This window comes from Phyllostomus discolor, chromosome 5, assembly GCF_004126475.2.
Source record: "Phyllostomus discolor isolate MPI-MPIP mPhyDis1 chromosome 5, mPhyDis1.pri.v3, whole genome shotgun sequence".
NCBI lineage: Eukaryota > Metazoa > Chordata > Mammalia > Chiroptera > Phyllostomidae > Phyllostomus > Phyllostomus discolor.
In genome coordinates, this window is record NC_040907.2 from 168,974,080 (window position 1) to 168,998,643 (window position 24,564).

Sequence of the window (24,564 nt, forward strand, 5' to 3'; positions counted from 1 at the left end):
CCCATCTTTCTTCCTCTGCGTCCCTAGCTCCTGCTTCCTCGTTCTGCTACCAAATATAACCCATTTCTTCTGCCTGTTTATAGCCCAGGAAGACTGTCCTCGGGCATGTATGCCCGGCCGTTCCAGGTCACAGAACAAACCTCCCACCCCCAGTCTGGGCCAGCAAAGCCCCAGCCAGCCAGCCAGCCCCACCTCGCAGGGCGGGGGCCGCAGAGAGAAGCAGCCAGCCCCAGGACAGGGGTCTTGGGCCCCAGAGCCAGCTCCGCTCTGGCATTTCTGGACTCCCACCCCACCTTGCTCAGGTGCATGCCGTCTGTGCGGGCGGAGATAAGACCCCCCTTGCTCTGTCCCCAGCGACAGGATGGTCAGATGATGGCGACGTGCAGGCCTGAAGCGCCGTGTGGCCATAACAGAGTCGTCGTAGTAACCACGCTGCCATAAACAAATATTCCCTTATTTTTCCCAAAGTGAATGAGCAGGAACATCTCAAGTAACCAAGGCACAAAATCCCAGTTTTTTTTAAAACCCATGAGCACCCCCTGAAACAAGCCACTGACAAAGGAGATTCATAGAGGAAGGGATTTACTTCCTCGGGACCATTTTGAGCAGAGTGTGAGGATACGCAGGGGGTTCGGACAGGGACCTGCCCTAGCCAGTGGGGGGGCGGGGGGCGGTCTCAGACGCGTGGGCAGGAGCAGTTCCGGACGCAGACCCTGGATGAGAGGAGAGACTGCTCCCCTTTTCTTCACAGGACCCCACTCCCGCGGCGACGCCAGAAACGCCGCCGGTGATCTCCGCCGTGGTCCACGCGACGGACGAGGAGAAGCTGGCGGTCACCAACCAGAAGTGGACGTGCATGACGGTGGACCTGGAGGCCGACAAACAGGACTACCCGCAGCCCTCAGACCTGTCCACCTTTGTGAACGAGACCAAGTTCAGTTCGCCCACGGAGGGTAAGCGCCCGGGCGGCCAGCCGGACCCCCACCCCGCCTCGGACACTGCCGCCCGTAGGGAGCCAACGGCCGGGAGAGACCCTCCTCAGCCAGGTGACCATGCCACCGGCTGCAGTCTCCCTGCGCGCTGCCGGCTATGGCTGCATTTTGGAGTAGCCCGAGGCCTGGGAGCAGCGGTGCTGTGGCCTGAGACCCCTGCCAGGAGCCCCCTCTCTAACCCCCGTCCTGAGCTCACCAGGCTTTGCTCCCATGCGGCTGTGCGGCTGTGGTCCCGCGGCGACTTTGACGCACACACGGCTCCAAGGAGCATCATTCGAGGCAGATGGGCAGTGTCGGGCCACTTCCCCGTGCCCGTCGGTGCCACCGCCGTGTGTCGGCCACACAGGGGAGTCCACGGTGCAGCCGCCCCTTCTGCCCGAGCCCCCGACCAGCGGTTCCCTCAGCTTGCCGGCTCGGAACGGGCCCCCCCAGACACACTGCCGATCTTACTCATACCTTCCTTCCTCTCGTGTGAACGCACTGGCAGCCTTCTGCCTGATCCTTAGGCTGGAGAAACTCATCCGTCCTAAGTCAGAGCAACGTGCTTTGGTGAATCATTCTTAAGAATTTACTTACTGCACTAGCACTGATTTTCCTCGCTCTGTGTGTTGGCTTCCACACCTGCTTTCTTGTCAGGAAAGTGGGCGGGGGAGCAACGAGAGCTTTTGTCTGAAGGGCTCACCATGTCACTGAAGGGTTAATCATTTCACGGTCTGGTGGTCCTCCACCCCCGACCCTGCGACCCTGCCCCTGCGACCCTGCGAGGCCTGGGAGCCCAGTAGGGGGCCCGGGTTCCATCCCTCCAAACTGTCCTGATGGTTCCAAGTTTCCCCTTCCAAGAGGGTGATTTCTAACAAGTTTAAAAAATTGAGTAGATGCCCGTATGAGGACGATCAGACATGGAAACCTGTGCTTCTGAGTGTGAAGATGGAAAGATGACGCAAGTCAGGTGTCCTTGGGGGGTTTTGGGGCCCTGTATTTTCTGCAGACTGGAGTCTTTTGGTCAGCTCTCCGATAGGCCCTCTGGTGTAGGGTTTGGGAAGCTTAATAGGGACCCTCTCACCACAACCTGACCCCAGAGCTGGGGCAGGGGCACCTGGCCTCCGCCTCTCTTCACTCCCGCATTTCCTCTGCACACACACCTGGGCCGTGAGCCCCGCCACTGTTGCTCAGGGACACCCCCACTCAGCTGCCTGTGCCGCTGGCCCCGGGCTGGAATGCCCCTTTCCCTGTGTCCTGTGCTAGTCCTGCCCCCTCCCGGCCTCTCCCTGGACGCCACCTTTGCTCTGCCTGCCCTGAAGCCTCGTGTGTGCTATTCTGAGGTCACTTAGCACCCTGATGATGATGATGCACATGCCTCTCTTGCTTCCTGGCCAGATTGTGTGTTTCCTGAAGGCAAGCACGCCACCTGTGTGGTCCGTCTGTGTGTCCCCACTGTCCCCTGAACACAGCAGGGGCTAAAGGCAGCTTTGTGAGAGAAGGGAGATGCAAGGCCAGGCAGGGAAGCAGCTCAGTGGCAGCACGCTCAGCTTGGTCTCTGCAGTGGGCGCCCTCGGTGGGAGGGACACCTGGGGCGGGGCGGGGGTGACAGCCCAGAGCGCAGGTGTGCCGAGGCCCCCACCGTGGACCTGGCTGTTTTGGTAGCACCTGTGGTTTCCTGCTGGTTCGTGTCTCTTAAAGCTTGATAAGGAACGTCTGTCTGTCAGAGAGCCGTTCAGAAACCAGCCTGGGTTCGCCATTGTAGATAAGAATCAAAAAGAATGATCTGGGGGGATGCGCACATTTGGTTGTATCGACAGGAAAGAAATACGTGCGTTAGTTTCCTAGGAAATACAGAGATGCTTATAGCACCTTTTAAGCGAATAGGTAGGCGCCTCCTCCCGTGGTAACATCAGTTCCTTCATCATTAACATCACACCGAAACAGACAGCTCCCCAGCTCGGTCATTGTTTTCTGCAAAGATTCGACCAATAGGCACATCTGCAAGTTTGGAATGAAACTTTGTTAAGGCTGGGAAGTCCCGACCACGCTGACAGCCAGCAGGCAGGTGCAGACCTGTGCTCTGTGGGAATACAGGGCACTGGCCCTCTCGGGAGGTGCCGCCCCCGCATGCACCTTCCTGGAGCCCCCAGCTCCCTCCAGCGCCCGGATGCTGTTGGGAGGCGTCACAGTGACCATCTGGCTCCCACCTGATCCTAGAGGCCCAGGACCCGGGATCTCCTCTTACTGCATCGTCCTTCGCGTTACCTGAGAGAGGTCAAGGCCAGCACCCGCAGGCACACCCCCGAGGGCGCGGCTGTGATACTGAGCAAGAGCCTGGCCAGGGCCGCCCTGGACTGGGGCACTTGCACGGAAGTTGCACACCACAGGAAGACCCTTAGAAACAATAACTGTCCTTCGAACGCACAGTCAGGACTGTAGGAACCCTCTGGTAGCCGGGTGAGGCGGGAGCTGGCCTGCAGCCCTCCCTGCCAGCCCCGCTGAGTGTTGCGTGCATGTAGTTTCATTCCGCCCTGACAGCTCCCGGGAGGGGGCTGCTCGAGTTCCCCACCCAAGACTGATGAAGCAGAGGCTCTGAGCTGCTAAGACTCTCGGGGTGCCGCGGGGCTGATCCGTGGGGAGCCAGGCCTGCAGACACGCAGGGCCCTGCCCGGTGCCCCCACTCCACATGCGAGCCTCGTGCGGGCTCCCCCATGTCGTGTGTCGCGTGAGGGTGTTGGACTGTTGGGCACGTCCCTTCCCGGGTCCACGAGGGCTGCAGGTTGGCTTACTAGTTTGAAAAATCTGAGTGCAACCAGTGGAGAAGGATGCCCGGCTAATTAAAATTGCATGTTTGGGCTGTAATTACACCAGCTCACTGTGGGACCGCTGATAGTCTCCCGCCGATTAAAAACTCCGATGGGCACTTACACACACTTTTCTCTGAGCGCTTGCTTACTAAGTGCCCTTTTCTGGCCGGGGCTTTTGAAACAAGCCTCGTGCACAGGGTCCCTCTGGGTGCCTCTGAGACCTCTCCTCACTCGGGCCCAAGAGATCCTGTGAGAGAAATGGTTTCAGGTTCACAAGTCTGGGTGGCCTTGGACGGTCACGCAGTTCCCCTGTCTCCCTTCACACACAGCCGTCAGCCCCTGCTTCCCGCCTCCAAGAGGGGTAGATGCCCCAGCTGTCCCCTGCAGAGGTTCGGGGTGACAGCGAGGGGGTTGGGAGTAGCATCCTTGTCCCCTTCCAAAGAGCTCTTTTCTTCATCACTTGGGTTAACATGTCCAGAAATGGCCCTGGCCAGTGTGGCTCGGTGGATTGGGTATCATACCACAAAGCGAAAGGTCACAGGTTCAATTCCCGATCAGGACATATGCCTGGGTTGTGGGTTCGGTTCCGGGGTCAGGGTGCACACGAGAGGCAACCAATTGATGTTTTCTCTCACATCGATATTTCTCTCCCTCCTTTTCTCTCTCCCTTCCCCTGCTTCTAAAAATAAGTAAATAAAATAGCTTTAAAAATTAAGTAAAATTTCCAGAATGTTAGCAATGATCAATAATATGCCTCATCCTAATCCATTACGTTTGTATAACCCACAGTAGGGCTTTTATCTTACGTTACAGAGTGGGTAAAAAGTGGGTCTACAGTTGTCTGTATGGAAAATGCGTACCCTTGTGAGTAGACAAAACACAGGGTTTATTCTCGCTTTATTATTTTACTGATTGCTGTGTTATTTTCCATGTAAACGCCTGTACACCTCCTTTTGTCCCGTGCTGATTTTATTTTTTTCCTGCCCGACGTACGTAGGCTGTTTGAGCCCCACTTTGCAGACACGTCGGGGGGTGCAGAGAAGTCGGCGAGCGGGCTCCCCAGGTCCCGAGAAGGGCGACCTGGACCCGGCGGCACCGTTCCGGCCCCTGCCCGGGACTCGGTCCAGCCCCCCGGCCAAGCCCCAGTGACCTGAGTCAGATGAAAGCGGCAGCCCAGCCCTCTCGCTGCGCAGGGCCCCAGAAAAAATAATGACCCTTTAAAACAGCCCTCGGGTGGGACAGGACCCATGGGTGACAGCTCCGGGCCTCTTCTCTTAGAGGTGGAGACGCAGTGCCCTGCAGTGGGGCCCTCGTCTCCCTGGCACCCCACCTTGGAGGCCTAGCACCTAAAGCAGATGAGTGAGATGTTTGAAAACCGAGCGCAGTCAAATGTTCTCTTCAAAATACACCTGATCACCTTGCTGAGAAGAAGAGGCGTTTGCTTTTCTTCACATGCTGTCCAGGCCAGTTTGTAAATTATAAATGACGGGAAGTGTCAGGTCAGGTTCGGGCACACCTCCCGGACAGAGTCCCTCACTCGCCAGACGTGACCACCCCGGGGAGGGCATGGGCCCCCTGTAACCGCGCATGTTGCAGAGGCAGACATTGCTCTGGGGGGTCGGGGACCCTCACTGTTGTCCTGTCAGGTGCTGCCCCTAAAGGGAGGAACAGGGGGCACCGGGCAGTAGGAGGGGAAACCCTCCTGGCAGGTAGGAAAGGAGGCAGGTAAGTGAGCTCCGTGCCCGGAAACACGCCCGGATCAGTTGCCAGGAAACAAGCAAAGATTCTGGGCGAGGAGCTTCGCTGTGGCGGGCTGGTCACCCGAGCCGGCCACTGACCCAAGGCCACGGGTCCCGGAGAGTGTCCGGCACATCCTGGGTGCTCTGTGCCATGACGGGGCGTGTGAGGGTTTCTGTCCAGTGACTCAGGGGTAACTCAGGCCTCGGCCATGGCAGTGCCACCTTGGAGGAGGCAGCTGGTTCCTAATTGTTTTCTTAACTTTAACAGTCGTCAATGGGACAGTAAAATGATGGCCCTGGGGACCTGCACACAGAAAGTGATGGGTCTGGAGAGGCCTTAGAAACCCCCTGTCCTTCTCAGCCCCCCGCCTCGACCTCCTCGTGGAGGGGCACGCACGTCTTCACGAAGGAACGCTCCGCGTCTTCGGCCGGGTCGACGTCACAGTCACGGGCAGCGAGCTCCCGCCCAGAGCACGTGCTTGGGCTCTGGTCTCTGATCTTCGCAAAGGACCTTTTTCATGCAAAAAAAAAATATATATATGAAGGCCTTAGAGTTTAGGCATTGCCGCTGATACTCTTGTCCAGCTGGTTTCTGAGCAGGTCACAGGTCACCTCTCGGCTGTCTTTTTAAGGAGCAAAAAGCCATCCGGTAGCTGCCGACAGTGGCTTCTGTGAGGAGAGTCCCTGTGGGTCTTGCTCACCACGGCACCCGCTGGGCGCAGCGCCGTTTGAAGCACATCGTAGGTGCTCAGACTCCGCGTATAGGACCAGGGAGTCCGAGCTGGGTTTCCACCGGGAAACGGAGACAGGCGGCGTGATTCTAGTCTCTTGTGTGAGTGTCTGCGATTTCCTTTGCAGCCTGAAGTCTCCAGTCAGTGTGAAACAGGTCACTCCTCCATTGAATGGGACTTGTAAAGTCCTTGGACCTGAACATTTGACCTGGACCAGCCCTGTGGGCACCAGCAGAACTCTGGGGGGATACTCTAGGTGACCTGCAAAGCTTCCCTGACACGCCACACCGAAGGAAGTGCATGGGTTCTTCCCCTGCTTCAGGGTGTGGCTGGAGCTGGGTTCTCAGAGCGGAACGGTTCTGAGACGTCACTGGGACGTGGGGAGACCCCATGCGCCGCACACGAGACTTAGAAAACCAACACCCCAAGTGTGTATGTTCACGCTGATCTGCAAACTTGGTGCACGGTGCTCACACTTGTCCCCATCAAACCTGGGCTCGGTCATGACATTTAGTTCCCTTGGAATTCTCTCAAGCGGCAGGAGACCCTTTCTGGGAAGAGGTTTACCAGTTGTCTGAAGGTGGCCAGGGTGAGCCTCCCCTTTGACTGTGCTGGAAATCACTAGTCCGTGGACATTCTCGAAAAGCTGAGACTTTGTTCCGGGCCCCACCCCGCCCAGCTCAAAGCTTTCCATGTTTTTCTCTGGTGCTGACATCTCTCCTTTTGTTCCTTCTGCAGAGCTGGATTACAGGAACTCCTATGAAATTGAATATATGGAGAAAATTGGCTCCTCCTTACCTGTAAGTTTTCCTCCTTCCAGCCAATCAGGGCACTCGCTTTCCCATCCTGTCCTTTGTCGTGTGTGCAAAGCATCCCCAGAAACTGAGACCTCAAATGCAGGGCTCCCGGTGCCTGCCGCGTCCTGGGGGCACCATGAGGGTGAACTGGGGCTGGGAACCTGAGGGTTGTACCCAGGCCACCTCAGATGACGTTTTCAGGGAGAAAATGATAGAACGCGGTTAGACTTCCTACAGGACGACTTCCCTAGCCTGACAAAGTTCTAATCAGAGGCTCCTTTTAAACAGGAGGTTTTTAAGGTGGACCGTTTTCTGGGGTCTTCGCATCAGTTACGTTATGTGACGGAAGATTATCTCTCCCTGTGACACCCCCTCCCTCTGCATTTTCAGTGGTCATGATGGGCAGCTGTCTCTGTGGCCTCATATCTGTTGCCACGGAGCATTTGGTCCCACGCATGACCTCTGCACTGTGCTGCTGCCAGGGATGCCCTCGGAGGTCTGGGGGTGCCGTGACACCCAGTGGCCCATGTGTGTCACTCTTCATCTTTCTTGCATGGTTGTCAATGCTGGGTTGCTGCTGCCCCTAAACTGCAGCTGGAGGTCAGCCAGCCACAATAGTAGCACTCATCACGCCAGGTCGTCATGCTCCTCCTACCTCGCAACTGTGGGCAATGCCCAGACTGGGCTTTCGCCAGCCCCTCTGTTTATCCTCAGTGGCTGACACCGTTCCCTGCCCCACCCCGCCCCACCCCGCCCCATAGAGAATGTGACCAACGATGCTGTGCAAACCCTTCTCCCCTGGAAAACGTCCCCAGCTGCATGCAGTTGCTCTCTGTCTGCTTCCCTCCTTCCCCCCTGTCCTGCCCTCCTCCCTCCTGCCCAGCGCTGGTCCGCCCCCCTCCTCTGGGTGGCTTAAGCAAAACGAAGGCTTCTCTGTGATGAGCTGTGTTCCTATCCAAAGCGCTCTGGTGACATCTCTCTGCAGCTTGTCCGGGCCAGTGGTAGCCGAGCTGACCTGTGCCTTTCACCCCCTACAGCAGGACAATGACGCCCCCAAGAAACCGGCCTTGTACCTTATGTTCGACACGTCTCAGGAGAGCCCGGTCAAGTCTCCCCCCGTCCAGATGTCGGAGTCCCCGACGCCGTGTTCAGGGTACGACAGCTGTGATAAGAGGGTCACGGGGCAGGCCAGGGTCCCTCCAGCCTCTGGGCGCGCTAGCACTGCCGTCCTGACGTCGTCTCGTTGGCATGTGTCTGGGCAGCTGAGTGTCCACCCAGATGTAAATGCAGTGGGTTCGTTACTGGCCACCCTTTGGACAAAGGCGAAATCCTTTCACAGCTGAATGTGCTTGCTCCTCTCATCGCCCCCCAGAGTGCACACAACTTTGTTTTGTCATTTGTCCCCTGGGGAGGCAGCGAGCCGCAGTGCTCGGAGCCCGTGCGCCACCCTGACCCTTGCTGGGCATGTGATCGGACGCAAGCCACTCGACACCCCTCGTGCTGCGTTGCCTCGTGCGTGAAGCGGGGGTGCCAATACCACGGGCCCCGTCGGGGTCAGACGAAGATGAAACGAGGCTCTCGGCCTCACAGGCACTCGTACCCACTGTGGGGCAGCCGTCCTCCAGCGCCATCAGGAGGAACACGCGAGGTGCGCTAAGGAAAGCAGTTGCGTGGGGCCCGGAACACACAAAGCGCCCCATAAACATTAATTATCCATGTCGACGTGAATGCTAGCGTTCGACAGGGCTCAGTTCTGAGCTGTGTGCTGCTGGACACGGTACGGGTTGGGCATCGCTGTAGGGCTGGGACCTTCCCGTGGTCTCCTGCCTGCCCCGTTCCCTGGGCAGGAACAAAAGCGGTGGCTTTGACCTCCCAGACTCGCCGTAGAGTCTGCCAGGCGTGGCGAGGTTGCTGCTGCTGCTGCTGCTGTTGTTACAACAACAGTGGCGCCACGTGATAGGCCCAGCGTTAAGTGCTTTACCTGCAGGTAGCCCCTGACATGCAGGTGACCTTCACAGAGAGGTGTAGTGCCTCCTTCTTGCAGAAGCGGAGACGTAGGACCTGGCCACCTCCCCCCGGGGGTGCACACCCAAGCGGCTGGCAGTCTGCTCGACTCCACAGCTCCTGCCTCTTAGCCAGCGACGCCTGTGCTTCTGACCTGCCCTTGTCAGCGGGCCCTGGCATGGGGCTGGGCCACCCCCTCCCTCGGGCTGCCCAGCCTGCAGGCCCCGGCCACCCAAGACCTACGCCCTTTCCCTCCGGGAGCGCAACCCTGGCAGCCCGGGCCCCTTGGGGTGTTCACTGGGTCAGGGCATCCAGGCCTGTTTCCGTGGGATTTCCAGCGAGAGCACTAAAGATGTGCTTTGCCTCCTCAGGTCAAGTTTTGAGGAGACTGAAGCCCTTGTGAATGCTGGGGCAAAGATCCCCCATCCCGTCGCACGAGGGCTGGCCCCCAACCAGGAACCACACTTGCAGGGGCCAGAGAAACCCTCCCAGAAGGAGCTGGAGGCCATGGCCCTGGGCACCGCTTCAGACACCATGGAAATTGTAAGTGAGGTCAGAGGGTCCTGAGATCCCTGGGGTGGAGGCCAGGGCCAACTGGGTCCCACCACCAAGGGGCCAGGTACTCACCTGGTGCCTGGTGCGCGGGCCCCACCCCACCCCGTGGCCCACAGAAGCCAGCCTCGGGGACCCCTACCATAATGAGGAAGGGCTTTCTGTTCTTACCCACGTGGCTGTGGAATGATCACCCAAGTGTTTTGATTGCCTTCAGGGCTATTTATTGTCCCCTGGTAGCCCTTTAGGACTGCTTTGGGATTGTCCTCAGCCTGTACCTGCTTCTCAGGGGCAGACAGTGGCAGCGCAGGGGACGCTGTCCTTTCTGTGATTTTCCTGGTCCTCGGTGACGGGAAACCCCTCGTGTCTGTAGACAGAGACTTATGCCTCTTGCCTCTGGGCACATCGGCCGAGCCGGAGGCTCTCCCCATGTCCCCCTCCTTGTCTATTTAACACGGACCCCCTTCTAGGCGAATCTTATCTGTGTTCCTGTCACCTCCCTCCTAGCAGTCTCCAAGGGGGTTCAAAGCTGTTGGTTGAGCGTGTTTATCCTTTGTTCCATATTAGTAAATCAATTCCTAATGCGTGCATCGAATATCTATTGAGCACCTACTATGTGTCTGGCAGTTGGATAGCGGGGAACTATGAGCAAAAAGAATCTACACAGAACTCAAGTAATCTCACAAATAGATCGCTGTGGAGGGTGCACCTACAAAGTTGGCTTCTGATTTTGAAGTCTTTCTGGTCTTTTGAAATTCTTTTTCCATTATTTAGAAAATGACCTCGACCAAAACCTTACTTTCTTTGATATTTATCCTGGGAGGTATTTTTTCCAAGAATTATGTCATGTTTGGAAAACCCATCAAACAGCTTGTCCCCTGCCTACTGAGATTTTCAAATAAATAAGCGAATGGTGCCATTCCCCCCACCCACCAGTTAGGGAGTGACCAGTTAGGGAGCTGGGGGTGGGGTGGGGGGCGGGGAGGTTCCTCAGGCAGCGTTTGGGGAGGGGGCGGGGCCTGCCACTCTCAAGGGGCCCATGGTCAGCCTGTGGGACCCAGTCCAGAGGAAACGAGCAGTGCTGGGCCCTGACTGACCCTCTCTTTAGCCTGAAGGCAGAAATGTCCAGCAAATAGACGCGTGGTCCTTGCTTGGAGTCGATGACACTCTGCTCTCCTGTCTTTCTCCTCTGCCCCCCCTCCCCGCCGGCCTCCAGACAGCTCCGGAGGGTGCCCTTGCCTCTGCTGACGCCCTCCTCAGCAGGCTGGCGCACCCGGCCTCCCTCTGTGGTGCGCTGGACTATCTGGAACCTGACTTAGCAGAAAAGAACCCCCCACTCTTTGCTCAGAAACTCCAGGTTTGTAGCCCACGTGTGAGCTTTGGGGAGTTTGTCAAAACCTCAGTAGAGAATGAACCTCTGAACCCCGAATGCCATTGGAAAGGGTGGGTTTCAGGAAGCACTGCGGAGCATGTTCCGCGTGACATGCCTCCCCCCCCCCACCCCCGAGACTGACGTGTGTGGCGTTCTGTTCCCGCGGCACCACACACGGCGCTATAAATTGTGTGACTCCATGTGGGCCCGACCATTGTATTTCAGTTTGGAACCGGGGCCCAGGCATTTTTCAGAAGTTCTGATAGCCCCGAAAGCAGTTTCCGTGATTTATTCACGGAGACGAGGGTCTTGGATCGTCACGGAGCCGAGCTGTTTACACACACGCGGCTCCCCGGCTCCCGCCAAGACAACACCTGGACTCGGTCCCGCATCTGGAGCCGAGACCACGACCTGCTCGGTGCTTTAAACTCGGCAGCTCAATCCGATGCCCTCCCTCGAGACCGGGTTCCGAGCCGACCTAGAGACATCGCTAACCGTTGCTTGCTCGGGAGACACGAATCCGTTCGAGGACATTGTTGGCCGGCTTTACGCTAAACGAGCAAAACGAAAGACATCAGAGGAAACAGCACAGTAACAATTCTTATTGCATTTTAAAAAATTTCATGTCACATTTGAATGCGTACTATTTCCTGACAGATGTTCCAAAGGGTGACTTAAAAAAAAAAGAGAGAGAAAGAGGGAAAATGAAACACGTGTTCATGATCTGCTGAGGTGGTCACTGTGAAAGGGAGCCAGAGCGCGTGCTCGCCCGCGCACCTGTCATGACGCATTCACGAGACACTGTCATGTCGTGAATGTGGGCACATTTATGTCCTGTCTTTCTTGGTGCGTCTCCCCCCGTGGCTCATGCCCCCTGCCCGCCCCTGCTCCCCCCACCCACCCCCCCGCCCCGGCAGGAGGAGCTAGAGTTTGCCATCATGCGGATAGAAGCGCTGAAGCTGGCCAGGCAGATCGCCCTGGCCTCCCGCGGCCGCCCGGACGCCAAGGTACCTGCTGGTTTGCCACGTGGTACCCCGCCTCTCGAGAATGGTGTGTGTGGTCTGGGCGCTTCTCTGCTAACCCTCGGCCGGGCCGGCGTTGTTGGTGTTCGACCACGTCTAATTCTGCAAACAGCCGAAAGCGTAACTCCTGCCTAAACGCACCCCGAGCACGCGTCTGAGACCCCCTCTAACCCGGGACCGAGGGAGCCAGCAGGGAGGGCAGAGCCGGCTGAATGGAAGCAGACAGGAGGGGGCGAGGCCCAGTCGGTGTGGTCACGGGGGTGGGGGGAGGAGGGTGAGAGGTGAGAGGACATACAGAGTGAGGTGAGAGGTCCGGCTGGCTCGGGTGAGCTGCGCAGAACCACCAGGTCACCACCACCGTGGAGGTCTTGTCTTATTTCTAAAATTGGTTTCTCATCGGAACCAAAACGATTTGTAGCTCTTCTGTTTTCTACAAGTTACTCTGTCTTTGTGCTGCACCTGGGCTCCGGTTCGCAGTCAGTAGTAAGGGACAGCAAGGCCGTCCTGAGACGTTTGATTGGCCCTTCGGCCAGGGTCAGGAGGGTCACAGAAAAGCCGTCCCTCTCCGCGGAGGGCAGGTGGCAAATGCTGTAGGCTCCGTGGGCCATGCAGTCTGTGCAGCTCTGCACCCGCGCTCGGGAGCGGACGCGGGCCGTGCGTCGGCGGGTGGCTGTGGCGGGCTGAGGGAGACCCTCGGCACACCGGCGGGCGGGCGGCCGGCTGCTGGCGGTGCATCGCGGTCTGCCAGACCCCGCTCTGCAGTGGTGCATGTTCTCGACAGCGCTTGCCACAATCTTCTGCCTGGCTTCCAAGTGTGGGGTGTTTGTTTTTTTTAACAGTTTGAATGGGTTGCTGAAGATAAGCAAAGCGGCATGTGGTTCTGCAAGGCTGAGCCCACCCCAAGCTGGGCCGCCCTGGGAACCCAGTGTGTCAGACCAGAGCTGGACTGTGGCCCGAGCTGTGGCCCTGCATGACCTGGGGGACCTCTCTGAGCCTCAGCTGCTCTGCCTGTGAGGCGTGGCTGGCCACAGCCAGCCCACAGGTGCTGTGAGCACCATAGGTGATGTGCAGAGCAGCACTGTGCCTGGCACGCAGTAGGTGTGCGATAGAGGAGAGCTGCTGCCGTGAGCTCACCTCCACCTTTGCGTCTGTTACCTGATCAGACAGGTGCTCGCAGCACCCCTCCTCAGTAGGTGGGTCCGGGTCCCGTGTCGCCGAGGGGGAAGGGAGCCACGGCACCAGCCCGAGGCCTGGCAGTGACTTGCCGGCCTGGCAGGACCCGGAGCTCAGGCTTCCAGACGGAGTGCCTCACCCATCCACCTCAAGCAGCAGCGCCCCCGGCAGAGGGGTCAGCGGTCTCGCCTGTCCCTCGTCCTCATACAGGGTCAGGGGTTCATCTGCCGCTTGTGCCCCGAGCACCCACTGGTGGTTTCCCTGGAGCTGGGGGTGAGGGGCGCAGAGACACCTCTTAGTGAAAGAAGGGGTCACCCTGGGTGTCCAGAATGGACATGGTGGGACAGAGGGCAGGGACAAGAGTATAAAAGTAGGTTGCTGATGTCCTTGCTCTTGTGGCCAACCCATGAACTTGGGTTTAATTCCCATGCGCTGGAGATCTTTAGAAAGCATTAAGCGGTGAGCATTTTCTCCCGTGAGATTTATTTCTGGGTGTCCTTGGGCAGCGGCTTAAAGGCAGAATGAATTGCTTAGTGCAGTCACTACAAATACGGTGCATTCCTGTTCCGGAGTCTGAGGCAGAACTGAGAATGTTCTAATGAGTAGTTCAGACGGAGTAGCAAACGTCCCGGGGTGCCCGGTGCCCCCGCCCCCCCCCCTCGAAGGCCACATCGGAGATGGCCATCTGCAAACACTGGCCAGCAGCTGACTGCCTGCCAGTCACAGCCTGTCCTCAGACCATGTGCGCCGGTTTTGGTCTGGAAGACACTGTGGCATGACTGTACCGAGCGTGGGTGGGAGAGACAGCCCCAGCTACCTCCGCGTGTGTTTCAGGAGGGCGTGCTCAGAGAAACATCCCATGGGTGGGGGGGAATGTCTGGGAGTGGAAGGGACATTTTTTTCTGCCGTAGTAACTCGCACTGCTTTTGTAAGAGACATATTGTCGCGTTGCCTGGGCCCAGGGGAAGCAGGTGCCATTTCCCGACCCACCCGAAGGTGAGAGCCCTTTACCTGAACCCACTTCCGCTCCTAGGGGTTTCTGGTCACGGGTGCCCGACGACCCCTCCCTGCACTGGGAACCGCTGACGTAGGGACACAGCAGCTGCCGTGGGTCTGATTTGCTGTGTTTCCTGCCCGTCTATTTCAGTGCCAGTGACATCACAGGTCTTTCTGGTGGTATGGCCTTGTATTGTTGACAATGCAAGAATGAAAGCACTTGGAACGCAGGGATCACACTGAGGGCATGAACGAGGAGGGTGATATGTGGGTGTCCCTCCAAGCAGCTTAAGTTTACGTTTCCCTCTAGATGGGCAGCTGGTCTCCCCAGCCTTGGGGGGGCCACAGTAGGGTTCCTCCTGAGGGTCTGGGGTGTCCGACTGTGGCTCCTTAGTGCCGTCCATCCACATGCTTCTGGCCGAATCGAATTCAGTTTTGTCCTCCTGGGAGCAAATCTGACGAGGGTCATGGCTGTGTGGTACGGCAGCCGGAGTTTCACCTAAACTCAGGGAGTTTAGACAAAACCTAAAAGTCCCATCTGTGTGGCTTTCCAAGGGGCGCACAGGGCAGGGAGTGGGGGGTACTTTAATTTGTGTGTATAACAGATATTGGTGACGATCCCTAAAACCATTGGCCCCTCTGGATGAAGGGGTCAAGACACAGAGAAGGAAGGGTGTGTCTCGGTAATCTGGGGACAGGCATTCACGAGTGGCCAGCGTCAGCACTGGGGGAAGTCCTACAAACAGGCAGTGTTGTGAGGGGAAAGACGGTAATCCTCCGTGCCGGAACCCTCCAGAAGGCCTGGCCTATAGAGACGGACGCCTGGACTTTATGTGGTTGAAGAGTTAGGTCAGGGGCCACGCGTCCTGCTGGTGAGTGGCTGGACATGTCACCTTGGGTCGGGGAACTACCCACCATCCCCAACGCCGAGTAGCATGGGGCCTGAAAGCCAGGGGAACAGGCTGCAGAGCGGTGACAGAGGGTTGGCACGTGGGTCCCAGCTTCCCTGCCGGTTCCGAGGAGGTGTGGTTGTCACCTGCAGTGCGTGTCAAGAAGGACCAAGGCCGTGTGTGTCGACTCGGGAGTGTCCGGCAGCGCCTGGTGGTGGCTCCCACGGGAGGGCCTTCCTCATTTTGTCAGGGTTGGATGGGGCGGCCCTGGGGCGAGGCCACTCTCCTGCCCAGCCTGGCGCAGTGTGGCCTGGACACCCCCCAAGCACCTAGCCTGTGTCCACGCTCCATGCCCTTGGCCCAGCTTACTGTGGTCTCCCTGCCTGATTTCTCCTCCTGGTCCCCACCCCAATGCCTTCCTCCCTTGCTGCTCGGCCTGCCTGGCTCCTGGGGACAGAGAGCCTGGCTCCTGGGTCGCAGAGGTGGCAGCTTGTCCCTGAGGCTTGGCACCGGGGAACTGGCCACAGGGGGACTGAGTCTGGGTGAGTGGCCGGGCCCTTAGCCCCTGACTGCAAGGCTAGAAGGACCCCAGGTGTGAGGTCTGCAGACCTGACTGGGGAGACTGTGCCCCCAGGGAGCACGATTGGAGGGCACGGGTGGAGGGGTTGGGAGTTGGTGCCACAGGCTCGTGTCCTCTGAGCCATGGCCGTGTCACATGACGTTAATTTCTGATTCTAGTAGCTTTTTGGCTCCTCTAAAGTAGCAAGTGGAGGGTTATATAAGAAAAACCAAGCTTAATGTAAATCTGATCTTAAAATATCAGTGGGAGACAAACCTATTACTTTGGGCTAAAAGCGGGTCTTAGTCGTGAGAGAAAAGCAGGGTGCGTACCCTGAATCTCACTCACACGCAGACGCTCAGGTAGCGGCTCCAACGGGATTCTGGCGTCATCTGCTCCTTCACCGAAAACACCAGGTGGCCAAGGTGAAGGGGACGCGGCGTCACGGCAGTGGGCAGTAACCTTCTGTGTTTCCTGGGAGAGCTCATTGTTTTTCTCCTCTTTCATTCCCTCCCTTGCTTTGCAAGGGCAGCTTCGGGATCATTAATTCCCACGTTGGTCAGCTTTCGTTTCTGCCCAGCACGACAAAGTTAGCTTTAATGCACTTCCTCGTGCACTGACGAGAGCTGGTTGATTCTAGGTCAGAACTTGAATCTCCGTACAGGAAACCTCGGCCAAATCTCTCCAGTCCTCCATTTGTTTTTTCATCTTCAATGGAAGGACCGGGATTTCCATTTTGAAAGTTTAACGATTCTGTTTTTTTTTTTTTTTCAAAGAACACGCTATTTTACTTAAAAAGTGATGGGAACCGTTTTTACTCCTCTTTGGAATTTTGTGTTTGTGAACTTCATCCACAAACACAGACAATGGGTCTTGACATGGAGGCGTAATTTTCCACTTGCTTCCGGAGAAGTTTCTCGCAGGGAGAACTTTTAAAATACTTAAAACTCCCGTGCACAGGACCGGAGAGGCCCTGCCCCGGCCAGTGGCTTTTTTCCCCAAGAGGCCGCCCCGCCTGCTCCTGAGGGCTGTGCACCTACCTGTGTTCTGGCCCAGCACCCTGTCCCGGGCTTGTCTAGGACCCGAGGCCAAAAAGCTCTCTCCTGGGCACGTGTCTCCAGGGTCTGGTTGGACGAGGGTTGTGCGCCCCCCTCTCTGACCAGCCGTTGCCACCATTCGGGTCCCAGCGCGCAAGGCCAGGCAGGGGCAGTGAAACCCGAGGACAGGGCTCCCTTCCAGGACGGCCTGGACCGTTGAGTGCACTGCGCATGCGCACGACTAACCGGCCCTAACTCACCCGGGAGCCTCCAGTCCTATCCATTCAACTTCCTCCCCACTTCCCTTGGCCGTCTCAGGGTCACTTTCCCGGATACGGTGGTGGGGGGCAGGGGGGGATCATGCCTGTTCTCGTGACCAAAGAGAGAAATTCTGCCCAGATGCCTTCGGGTGCACCCCCTTCCCGGTGCCTGTTGGTTCCTTAATCTTATCTGCTGCCACTTACAAGAGGAGTCCGCACCGTTCTTCCCCCAGATCTCTGTCTGTCTGCCACGCCACGGGGTTCTGTTCACCGTTCGCTTTTTCTCGCACATTCCCGAGGAAGAAGCAGTCAGCCCACCGTGCCTGCCAGACCACCACCGCTTAGCATGGCACCGGACGCTCGTAACCAGGGCGGAGGTTGGCCTCGGCAGCCACGGCCGCCGGGAGGTTGATGAATAGGACTGAGAGGACGACGGGTTGGGCGCTCCTGGCGCCGTGGAACGGGACTGACTCCGGGCTGTGCTGGGTGGGGATGCTCCTAACACCGCATTTCCAGCGTGTTGGCGACTGCTGAGCGTTTTGTGCAAAGGGGGGGAGGGGTGGGGGACCGCAGACCTCCCCCTCTGTCGAGGGAGGACCGTCAATCCGGGATCAGTTAGAGGGCGCGGGGAACGCCACCGCTTGTGGATGGCCTCGTCCGCAAAGGTGGATATTGCCCGTGATCCGGGTTTCGGTTTCCCCAAGGACACAACGGGCCGAAGGCCACGTAGCTCCAACTGAACCCTTGCCTTCGGGCAGCCGGGAACTAGCTTGTGGAAGGTGATGGGGGTTGGCAGCTCCGGTAGGCCTGAAGCTCTGTGTGAGCCGTATCCTCTCCAACGGAGCTCACCGCATGCCCCGCCCCCTGGATTGGCAGGTGGACCGTCTTATAAAAATGATCAGCTCTGCCGTTACTGGAGACTAGCTAGGCAAGCGCAGACTGGGATTCCACGTCGCTCACGTCAGGTTTTTATCTGGCAAGGGGGCCCTGCAGAACAGGAGCTCAGTTCTTACGCGCTGTGCCTAAATGCCTCGGCAGCTGATAAATGGCAGCGATAAGCGGGCACCAGACACGCTGGACCCCGAGGGCTGGGCGTGGGGGAGGCCTCCTCCATCAGCCCCTTTGTCCACCTGCCCAGGTGCAGAATGATCGATTTCCATAGACTGTGTCCGCCATCCCCCCCATCCATTAGTCCCAGCATTTTCTCATACTTTGGATGTTCTCTGTTTCCAAACCATACAACTGACCCATTCACGAGAGGATGAATGAAGTCCTCTTTGTCATAGGATGGAGGGTAACTTTTTTTTTCTAATTAAAACTCATTCCGCAGAGAGAAGCTGCTCACCCGCCAGACGTCCCCATCTCCAAAACAGCCTTGTACTCCCGCATCGGGACCGCCGAGGTGGAGAAGCCCTCGGGCCTCCTGTTCCAGCCGCCCGACCTGGACGCCGCCCTGCAGGTCGCCAGAGCAGAGGTACAGCGGCATGGGTGTGGCCTGGGCGAGGCCAAGGCCAGCTCGGGTTGCCCGGGGAAAGGCTCCCGTGTCTGCCACGTGTAAATAAATATACATACCCATGTCCATCTTTGGACACTGACGTTCTCCTGTGACCCCTGCTGGCGTGGACGGGCGGCAAACTGTGGGTTTTGACCTTCTGGACACAACTGTTGAACGAGTGTCTGTGGTCTTGCTTGATTTGTAACAAAAAGCACGTGCCTTTAGTGGGCACTGTGAAGGCCTGAGGTCTGGCTTGTTTGTCTCTCGTGCTCCGTGAAGTTCTCTGAATGCAATTGTTATTTGATGTAGGAGACATTAACCCCACGTTTGCCTCCTGTCTCCTTGTCTCAGTCGGCGAATCACTCAGATCTGAACTCACTCACTGGGGGCTCACCTTTCTCTTCTTCTCCCTGGGGCCAGATCCTAGCCAAGGAGAGAGAGGTGTCCGAGTGGAAGGAGAAATATGAAGAAAGCCGGCGGGAAGTGATGGAGATGAGGTCAGTGTGGTGCTCGGGCCCCTGTCCCCGTGGTTTGGTCACTCGTGGAGCTGGTGTGGCCCACGAATAGTGTCTTCTGTAGAAGTGATCTGTTCTGTATTACCAAGGTTCACATTTTCACGGAAGTGTTTTTACTGTTCTACTTGTGATTAAAATCACAAGGGTGTAGGTTAAATCCTGCAGTAAATGTACATACCGTGAAAAAACGAATTTCTTTACCCAGTGGCCTCCAGCCCTGCACCCCTCAGGCATCTGCCGGTCACCATTTCTGGCGACTTCTTCCCAGAACGTTCCATTTCTCGTGGCAAATGTGCACATTACCCGTAGAGGCTCCTTTTTTCTTCAAAAGTGGAGATATCTGTGATTCTACACTCCTTTGTAACTTAGCATACCTGGGACAGTTTTGCTACATCTCCACCTCATTGTTTAACTATTGCTCAATAGTCCTCATGCAGTTATAACATCATCAATTTCACTAGTCTCCGTGGGTAAACATTTAGGTTTTCTCCCGAATTTCATTTGAAGGATTTATTTTCAGTTGCTGCTTTCGTAACAGGCGTGGGATAGCTACCGTGTTAATATGCGTGTTGATACCACGTTAATAGTGCCTGCCACATGCCAGGCGTGGCCCGGGCTGCACGGTCTCCGCATCTCCCCCCGGCTCTATAGAAGGACGGTCAGCTCTGTTTGACAGCAGGAGGCTCAGCGAGGTCAGGCCCACGGTCCTGGAGCTTCTAGGTAGAAGAGCATGAGTCCGAATTCACCTTTCTGACTCCAAACCCCAGACTCTCCTGTACCCATCAGCGGCCCACCTCCCTTATTCTCACGTCCGCTGCCCCTTGTCCCCTTTATTTCCTTCCTGCATTTCTCGTCGTCTTGGAAACCGAGAAACCGTCTGTGGGGCTAGCACTTCCCCTGGGGTGTCGCGGCCTCGGAAGCACGGTGCGTGTTTTCTCCCTGCCTTCCTTCCGCTCCGGCTGGGTCGCCTCTCGGGTGTTTCAGCTGCAAGAGAAGGCAGGGATGACAGCACGGTCCCTGTCACAAGGCAGGTCTGTGCTGTGCTGTGCTGAAAATCCATGGCAGGGTTCCTTCCTCCTCCAAGTTGGGAGTAAAGGAATGGATGAACGTTTAGAAATCAGTTGGAGAATTAGTACATTCATAGGGCATCTCACTGCGACAGCAGGGGTTCATTTATTATCAAAATCAATTGCATATTGAGTAGCAAGTAAACTGGGTAATCATACCCCCTGTTTCCTAGGTCAAGTACCGTATTCTTTGGACTATAAGACGCGCCCCTCTCCCAATTTGGGAGGAATAATGGTGGTTAATGCTGCCGTTGAGTTCTGTTTGCATTTACATTGGTGAAATATTATGTTATTAAATATTTCACCACATTTTTTGCTTCAAAATTTTTTTTCCTATTTTCCTCCTCTAAAACCTAGGCGTGTCTTATGGTCCAAAAATACGGTGATACCTTCCTAAAAATTCTGTGTGTTTGTTCTTTCAGCCGAGGCCTTCGGGACCACTCCTGGAGGCTAACGTGACTGTGCTAGTTCACGTTCAGACGGAGGCCCTGTGGGTGCATTCTTTTTACATTGCTTTCTTCTTCTTTTTTTGGGGGGGGCGGGAGGGTAGTGGGGAGGGAACAGGTAGTTTTAGTTCTCTGCCTGCCCTGAAATGAGGCAGAGAACACAGGGCAGGCTGGGAGCTCCCCAACGCCTTTCATCTCCTGGGGGAGTCATACCCATAGGTACCTCCCGGTGTGATAGGATTTCACGTGTCCCCCGCTGGCACCGCCGCGCTAGTGTCTGACGGCCCCAGGGCCGGCCCCGTCACCCTCGGGACCCAGACCAGGTGGAAACCGGGCTCTGCTCCCTCCCTGCTTCCGGGCCTGTGCCGTGACTCTGAGAGGACAGGTCCCTCTCCTGCCGAGGGCCAGCCTGTGTCCTCGGGGGTCATGGTTGCAATGGGACAGCTGCGGAGCTTCATTGCCGGTTTCTGGTTCTCAGATACAAGGAGATGTCGTTCCACCAGAGAAAACACAGAAGACAGGCTTCTGGGTAGGGTGAGGAAGAGCCCGAGTGGGCTCCTGTCACGGTCACCTTCTTGTTGTGGGTCTGCCCCGGGGGGAAGTGCCGGCCCAGGGGCCTCAGTCAGAAAGCCAGGGCAGCTACGAGACCTTTGCAGACGGCCCTCTGCTTTTCTGGCCCCTTGTAACCTGGTTTAATTCCCCACAGCCCTGCAATTCCGAATGGAGGTGCCTGCTCCCTGTGCTGGGGACCAAGCGGAGCCCCCAGGGCCTGTGACTGGCTAGTCTGAGTCACACAGCTGGGGTGGGGGTCGGCTGGAACCCAGGCCCTGGGTCTGTGGGTGGTCAGCAGCTCCTGGTTCCCCGTGGAGAATAATTATTGGATATTGTAGGTGGAACCCCCAAGTCTTTTTCAAGAGGCTCCTTCCGGAAGGTTGACTCGGGAGGAGGGGCTTCTTCACTCCTGGGTCCTCCCACCGGTGGACGGCAGTGAGGTGGTCTTACACACAAGGGACCTTAGTGCTTTCTCGTAGCTTCTGTTTATCACTACTATCCAAGAAGTGCTACCCTTTCCTCCGCCTGCCCCTCCCCACCACACACAGGTGACTAAGACATGGCCGTGGGCCTTGAGGAGCTTCCACTCACATGCCATGATTCTTCCACTCGTATTCTGTGCGAGATGCTGGAAGAAGAGTCAGATAAAATGTGAGAGAGTTTGCAGGAGAAATCAGGGAAGGCTTCCTGAAAGAGGAAGCATTTGCATTGGGCCTTGAGAAACAGAGACTGTGAAAGGTGAAAGTAGAGAAGGGACATGGACAACCCGGACAAGGGCACGGAGGTGGGAAAGTCCAGAGCAAACAAGAGATCATTCGTTCTCCACTGTGTTCATGAGACGGCGTGGCGGGAGGTGAGGCTGATGAGGAAGAGTGGGCCTGGGCTGTGGAAGGCTGGATGGTCAGGCTACAGGTTTGGCTTTATTTTTTCCTTAGTAGGTAGTGGGGGGATGTTGAAGGTTTTGCACAGGAAGTGGCGTGTCCAGAGCTGTGCTCTAGGGAAAGGCACCTACCTGGGTGTGCAAGGAGAGGGCTGAGGTCAGAGGTGGCCCTGGGGGTGTGAGCCACCCAGGACAGATAAGACTCGTCTTCTTGAGCTGACATGGGTCAGGCTGCTGACGCCTGGCACGGGGGCCCCGTGGGAAATTAAAGGCTGCTCTGTTGTCATGGTCCCAACACGTTTTCGCTTCTCTTACAGGAAAATAGTGGCCGAGTACGAGAAGACCATCGCTCAGATGATAGGTGGGTGCCGTGCCTGGCAGGACTCAGGCCTGCCCTGAGGTTTCCAGACTACGGGGAGGGCTTTGAGGATGGAGACTCGGATCAGGCCCCCTTAGACGCCCGTCAGACCCTGTGGTCCGTGCCCCGGGATGGAGAGCTGGGGCCCCCCAGGAAACACCTGCTCGGATGTCCCTCACCACTATTTGTGCCTGTGGGAAACCCTGACGGCCACCTCGGTGGCCACCATTTGACCCGGCCAGGACTGCCCACCCGCTGGGGAAAAGGGATGGGGGCTGGTTCCTGGGACGTTTGGGGCCTGTTTCGCTCATTGGAGAAACCAGCAGTCAAATCCCTGAACCCTGAAGTAGTTTAGACGTAAGTGACAAATACCCACTCGGCCTGTTCACGCAGGCGTCTCGGACAAGGGCAGCAGAGCTGCGGCTGTGCAGCCGCCCACCCCCGCTCTTCCCTTGCGACGCGGCAGACCCTGTTACCTGATCCCAGGCGCCACCTTCTCACTGAGCTGGGGCACACGGCTCAGCGTCCCTCTCAACAGGCCTCGTGGCGGCCAGGGCCTTTTTTTTTTTTTAAATAATGAATGAGAAAAAGATCTTGCAGAAGTTCTTAAGCCCAAGTTTTAACACGAATGATCACTTTTCAAAAAGGACGCTCTGGACCCTCTCCAGAGGGGGAGTTTTCGTTTATCTATCTATCTGTTCATTTACTGAGCTCCACCATACCGGTTGTGGGAAGACCCTCCCCCCTAAGGACGTGCGGAGTGAAAATGCCAGCTCTCTGCAAACCGTGGCCTCTGTGTCCAGGTTCGACTCTGCTGCCAGAGGACCCTCGGCCTCAAACACTGGGGCGTGTGTCACGCCGCCTCTCCGGCCTCCCCCGAGATTCACGTGGGAGTAGCCTGGGGGGTGAGGAGGAGGAGGCTGCCAGTTGAGTGCTTTCCATTAGAGGAGCTTTAACTTTGATTTATTAGCATAAAGGCCGTTTCTCCCCGAGCCTGGGGGGAAGCCCATGCGGGTGTTTGTACAGATCGGCCGCCTGGCGCCTGTTTCCCATCAAATCAGACCTCTTTATTAACTTGATAGAGGAATTCTCAAATACGTATGGATGAGATGAAACACAAAACTTTGGCATCGAAACTGCCGGTGAAAGTGGCCGGGAGGAAGGATTTATGTCTTCCAAGGCACGGCGTTCGGCAAGCCCCGCACAGCCTTCGGGCCTCCCGGGGTCCGGGGGCATGAACCCGCCACTCACACCGACGGTGGCTCGTCCAGAAGCGCCGGTCTGTGCCCCGGAGTCACGCGTTTCTGTGTTTCTCTTGGCGATGACGATATTGAATGGGGCGGGGGGGCGGGTGAGAGGCCTGGAGCTGTTGCTGCCGGGAGGGGCTGCCCTGAGTCTTCATCTTCCAATCGGCTGGCAGTTTTGATAGAAGACATTCCCTCTTGAAAACCCGAGGAGCAGGACTCCCCGGAGGGGAGTAGATGGCCTGTCCTTGAGGCGACGAGACGAGTCCGCTCTGACGCTTTCCGGGCCACGTGTTGGCAGGGCAGAGTAGTCAGAACAGCGATGTCAGCTCCAGATGATCTGAGGAGTGTCCGAACCCCGATCCCAGCAACCACGGCCACTCCCAGCCCACCCCTGTCCCCGCCAGTGCCTCCCTCCCTTCTCCCCCGCCTCCCCCCCCCCCCCCAGCCCAGGAGAGCTGGTGTGTCTGGCCGAGGGCTCCTCTCTTCCACAGCCATGAGCTCACCCCTTTGGAGCACTTTCACTGGGGGGGGGGGGGAGCTGGTCTCACACTTGGCTTTGTGAGACCTTTGCAGTGTCCCTAGCTGGACACCACAGCATGGTCGCTCTGGATGGGGGGCTCACGGTGTCCCCATTCCCCATTCCCTGGCCTCACGCATCCCTTTCCTGTCCCTCCGTCATTCACGTTTCCAGAGCTGGCCTCACTAGAAAGGTGGCACATCTGTGGTTGTCCATCACTGCCACAGGTCACTGATCAGGGCCGCCGTAGATGTTGAGGTCCTTGTGTCCTTGTAGAGGACGGAGGATGCGGGCCAAGGCACGGCTGGGACTCACTGTGGCCTTGGGCAGGCCACGAGTCTCTCCCTGTGGGGGGGCCGCCCATCCACACGCCTCATCGGGATTCCATATCGGTCTTCTCGTTTGCGTCCCCCTAACCAGCATTCCTTGAGGAAGGGGAAACTCAGGCCCAGAGAGCTCGGCCATGCGGGCCCAGGGGGACTAGAACAGCGTGTTGAAGTTAACACCAGTGTCCGCCCACCCGCACTAGCTAGCCCTCCCTGGCTCCGTGGCTTTGGTCTAACCGTCTCAGATG

The 24,564-nt window shown here is 57.3% G+C and overlaps 1 protein-coding gene across 6 annotated transcripts in view; it reads left to right on the forward strand.

The window, feature by feature from the left end:
- TACC2 (transforming acidic coiled-coil containing protein 2) overlaps window positions 1–24,564 on the forward strand; it is a 166,591-nt gene that overhangs the window by 133,390 nt on the left and 8,637 nt on the right. For 2 of the 6 annotated variants that reach the window (XM_036027416.1, XM_028513259.2), the window contains 9 exons: window positions 752–953; window positions 6,990–7,051; window positions 8,086–8,201; window positions 9,424–9,595; window positions 10,821–10,961; window positions 11,894–11,983; window positions 18,244–18,387; window positions 18,829–18,905; window positions 22,186–22,229. In XM_036027416.1, the coding sequence (XP_035883309.1) occupies window positions 752–953; window positions 6,990–7,051; window positions 8,086–8,201; window positions 9,424–9,595; window positions 10,821–10,961; window positions 11,894–11,983; window positions 18,244–18,387; window positions 18,829–18,905; window positions 22,186–22,229 (1,048 nt within the window). The remainder of the gene's footprint in view (window positions 1–751; window positions 954–6,989; window positions 7,052–8,085; window positions 8,202–9,423; window positions 9,596–10,820; window positions 10,962–11,893; window positions 11,984–18,243; window positions 18,388–18,828; window positions 18,906–22,185; window positions 22,230–24,564) is intronic. The other 4 variants (XM_028513260.2, XM_028513261.2, XM_036027415.1 and 1 more) reach the window with 2 other exon arrangements.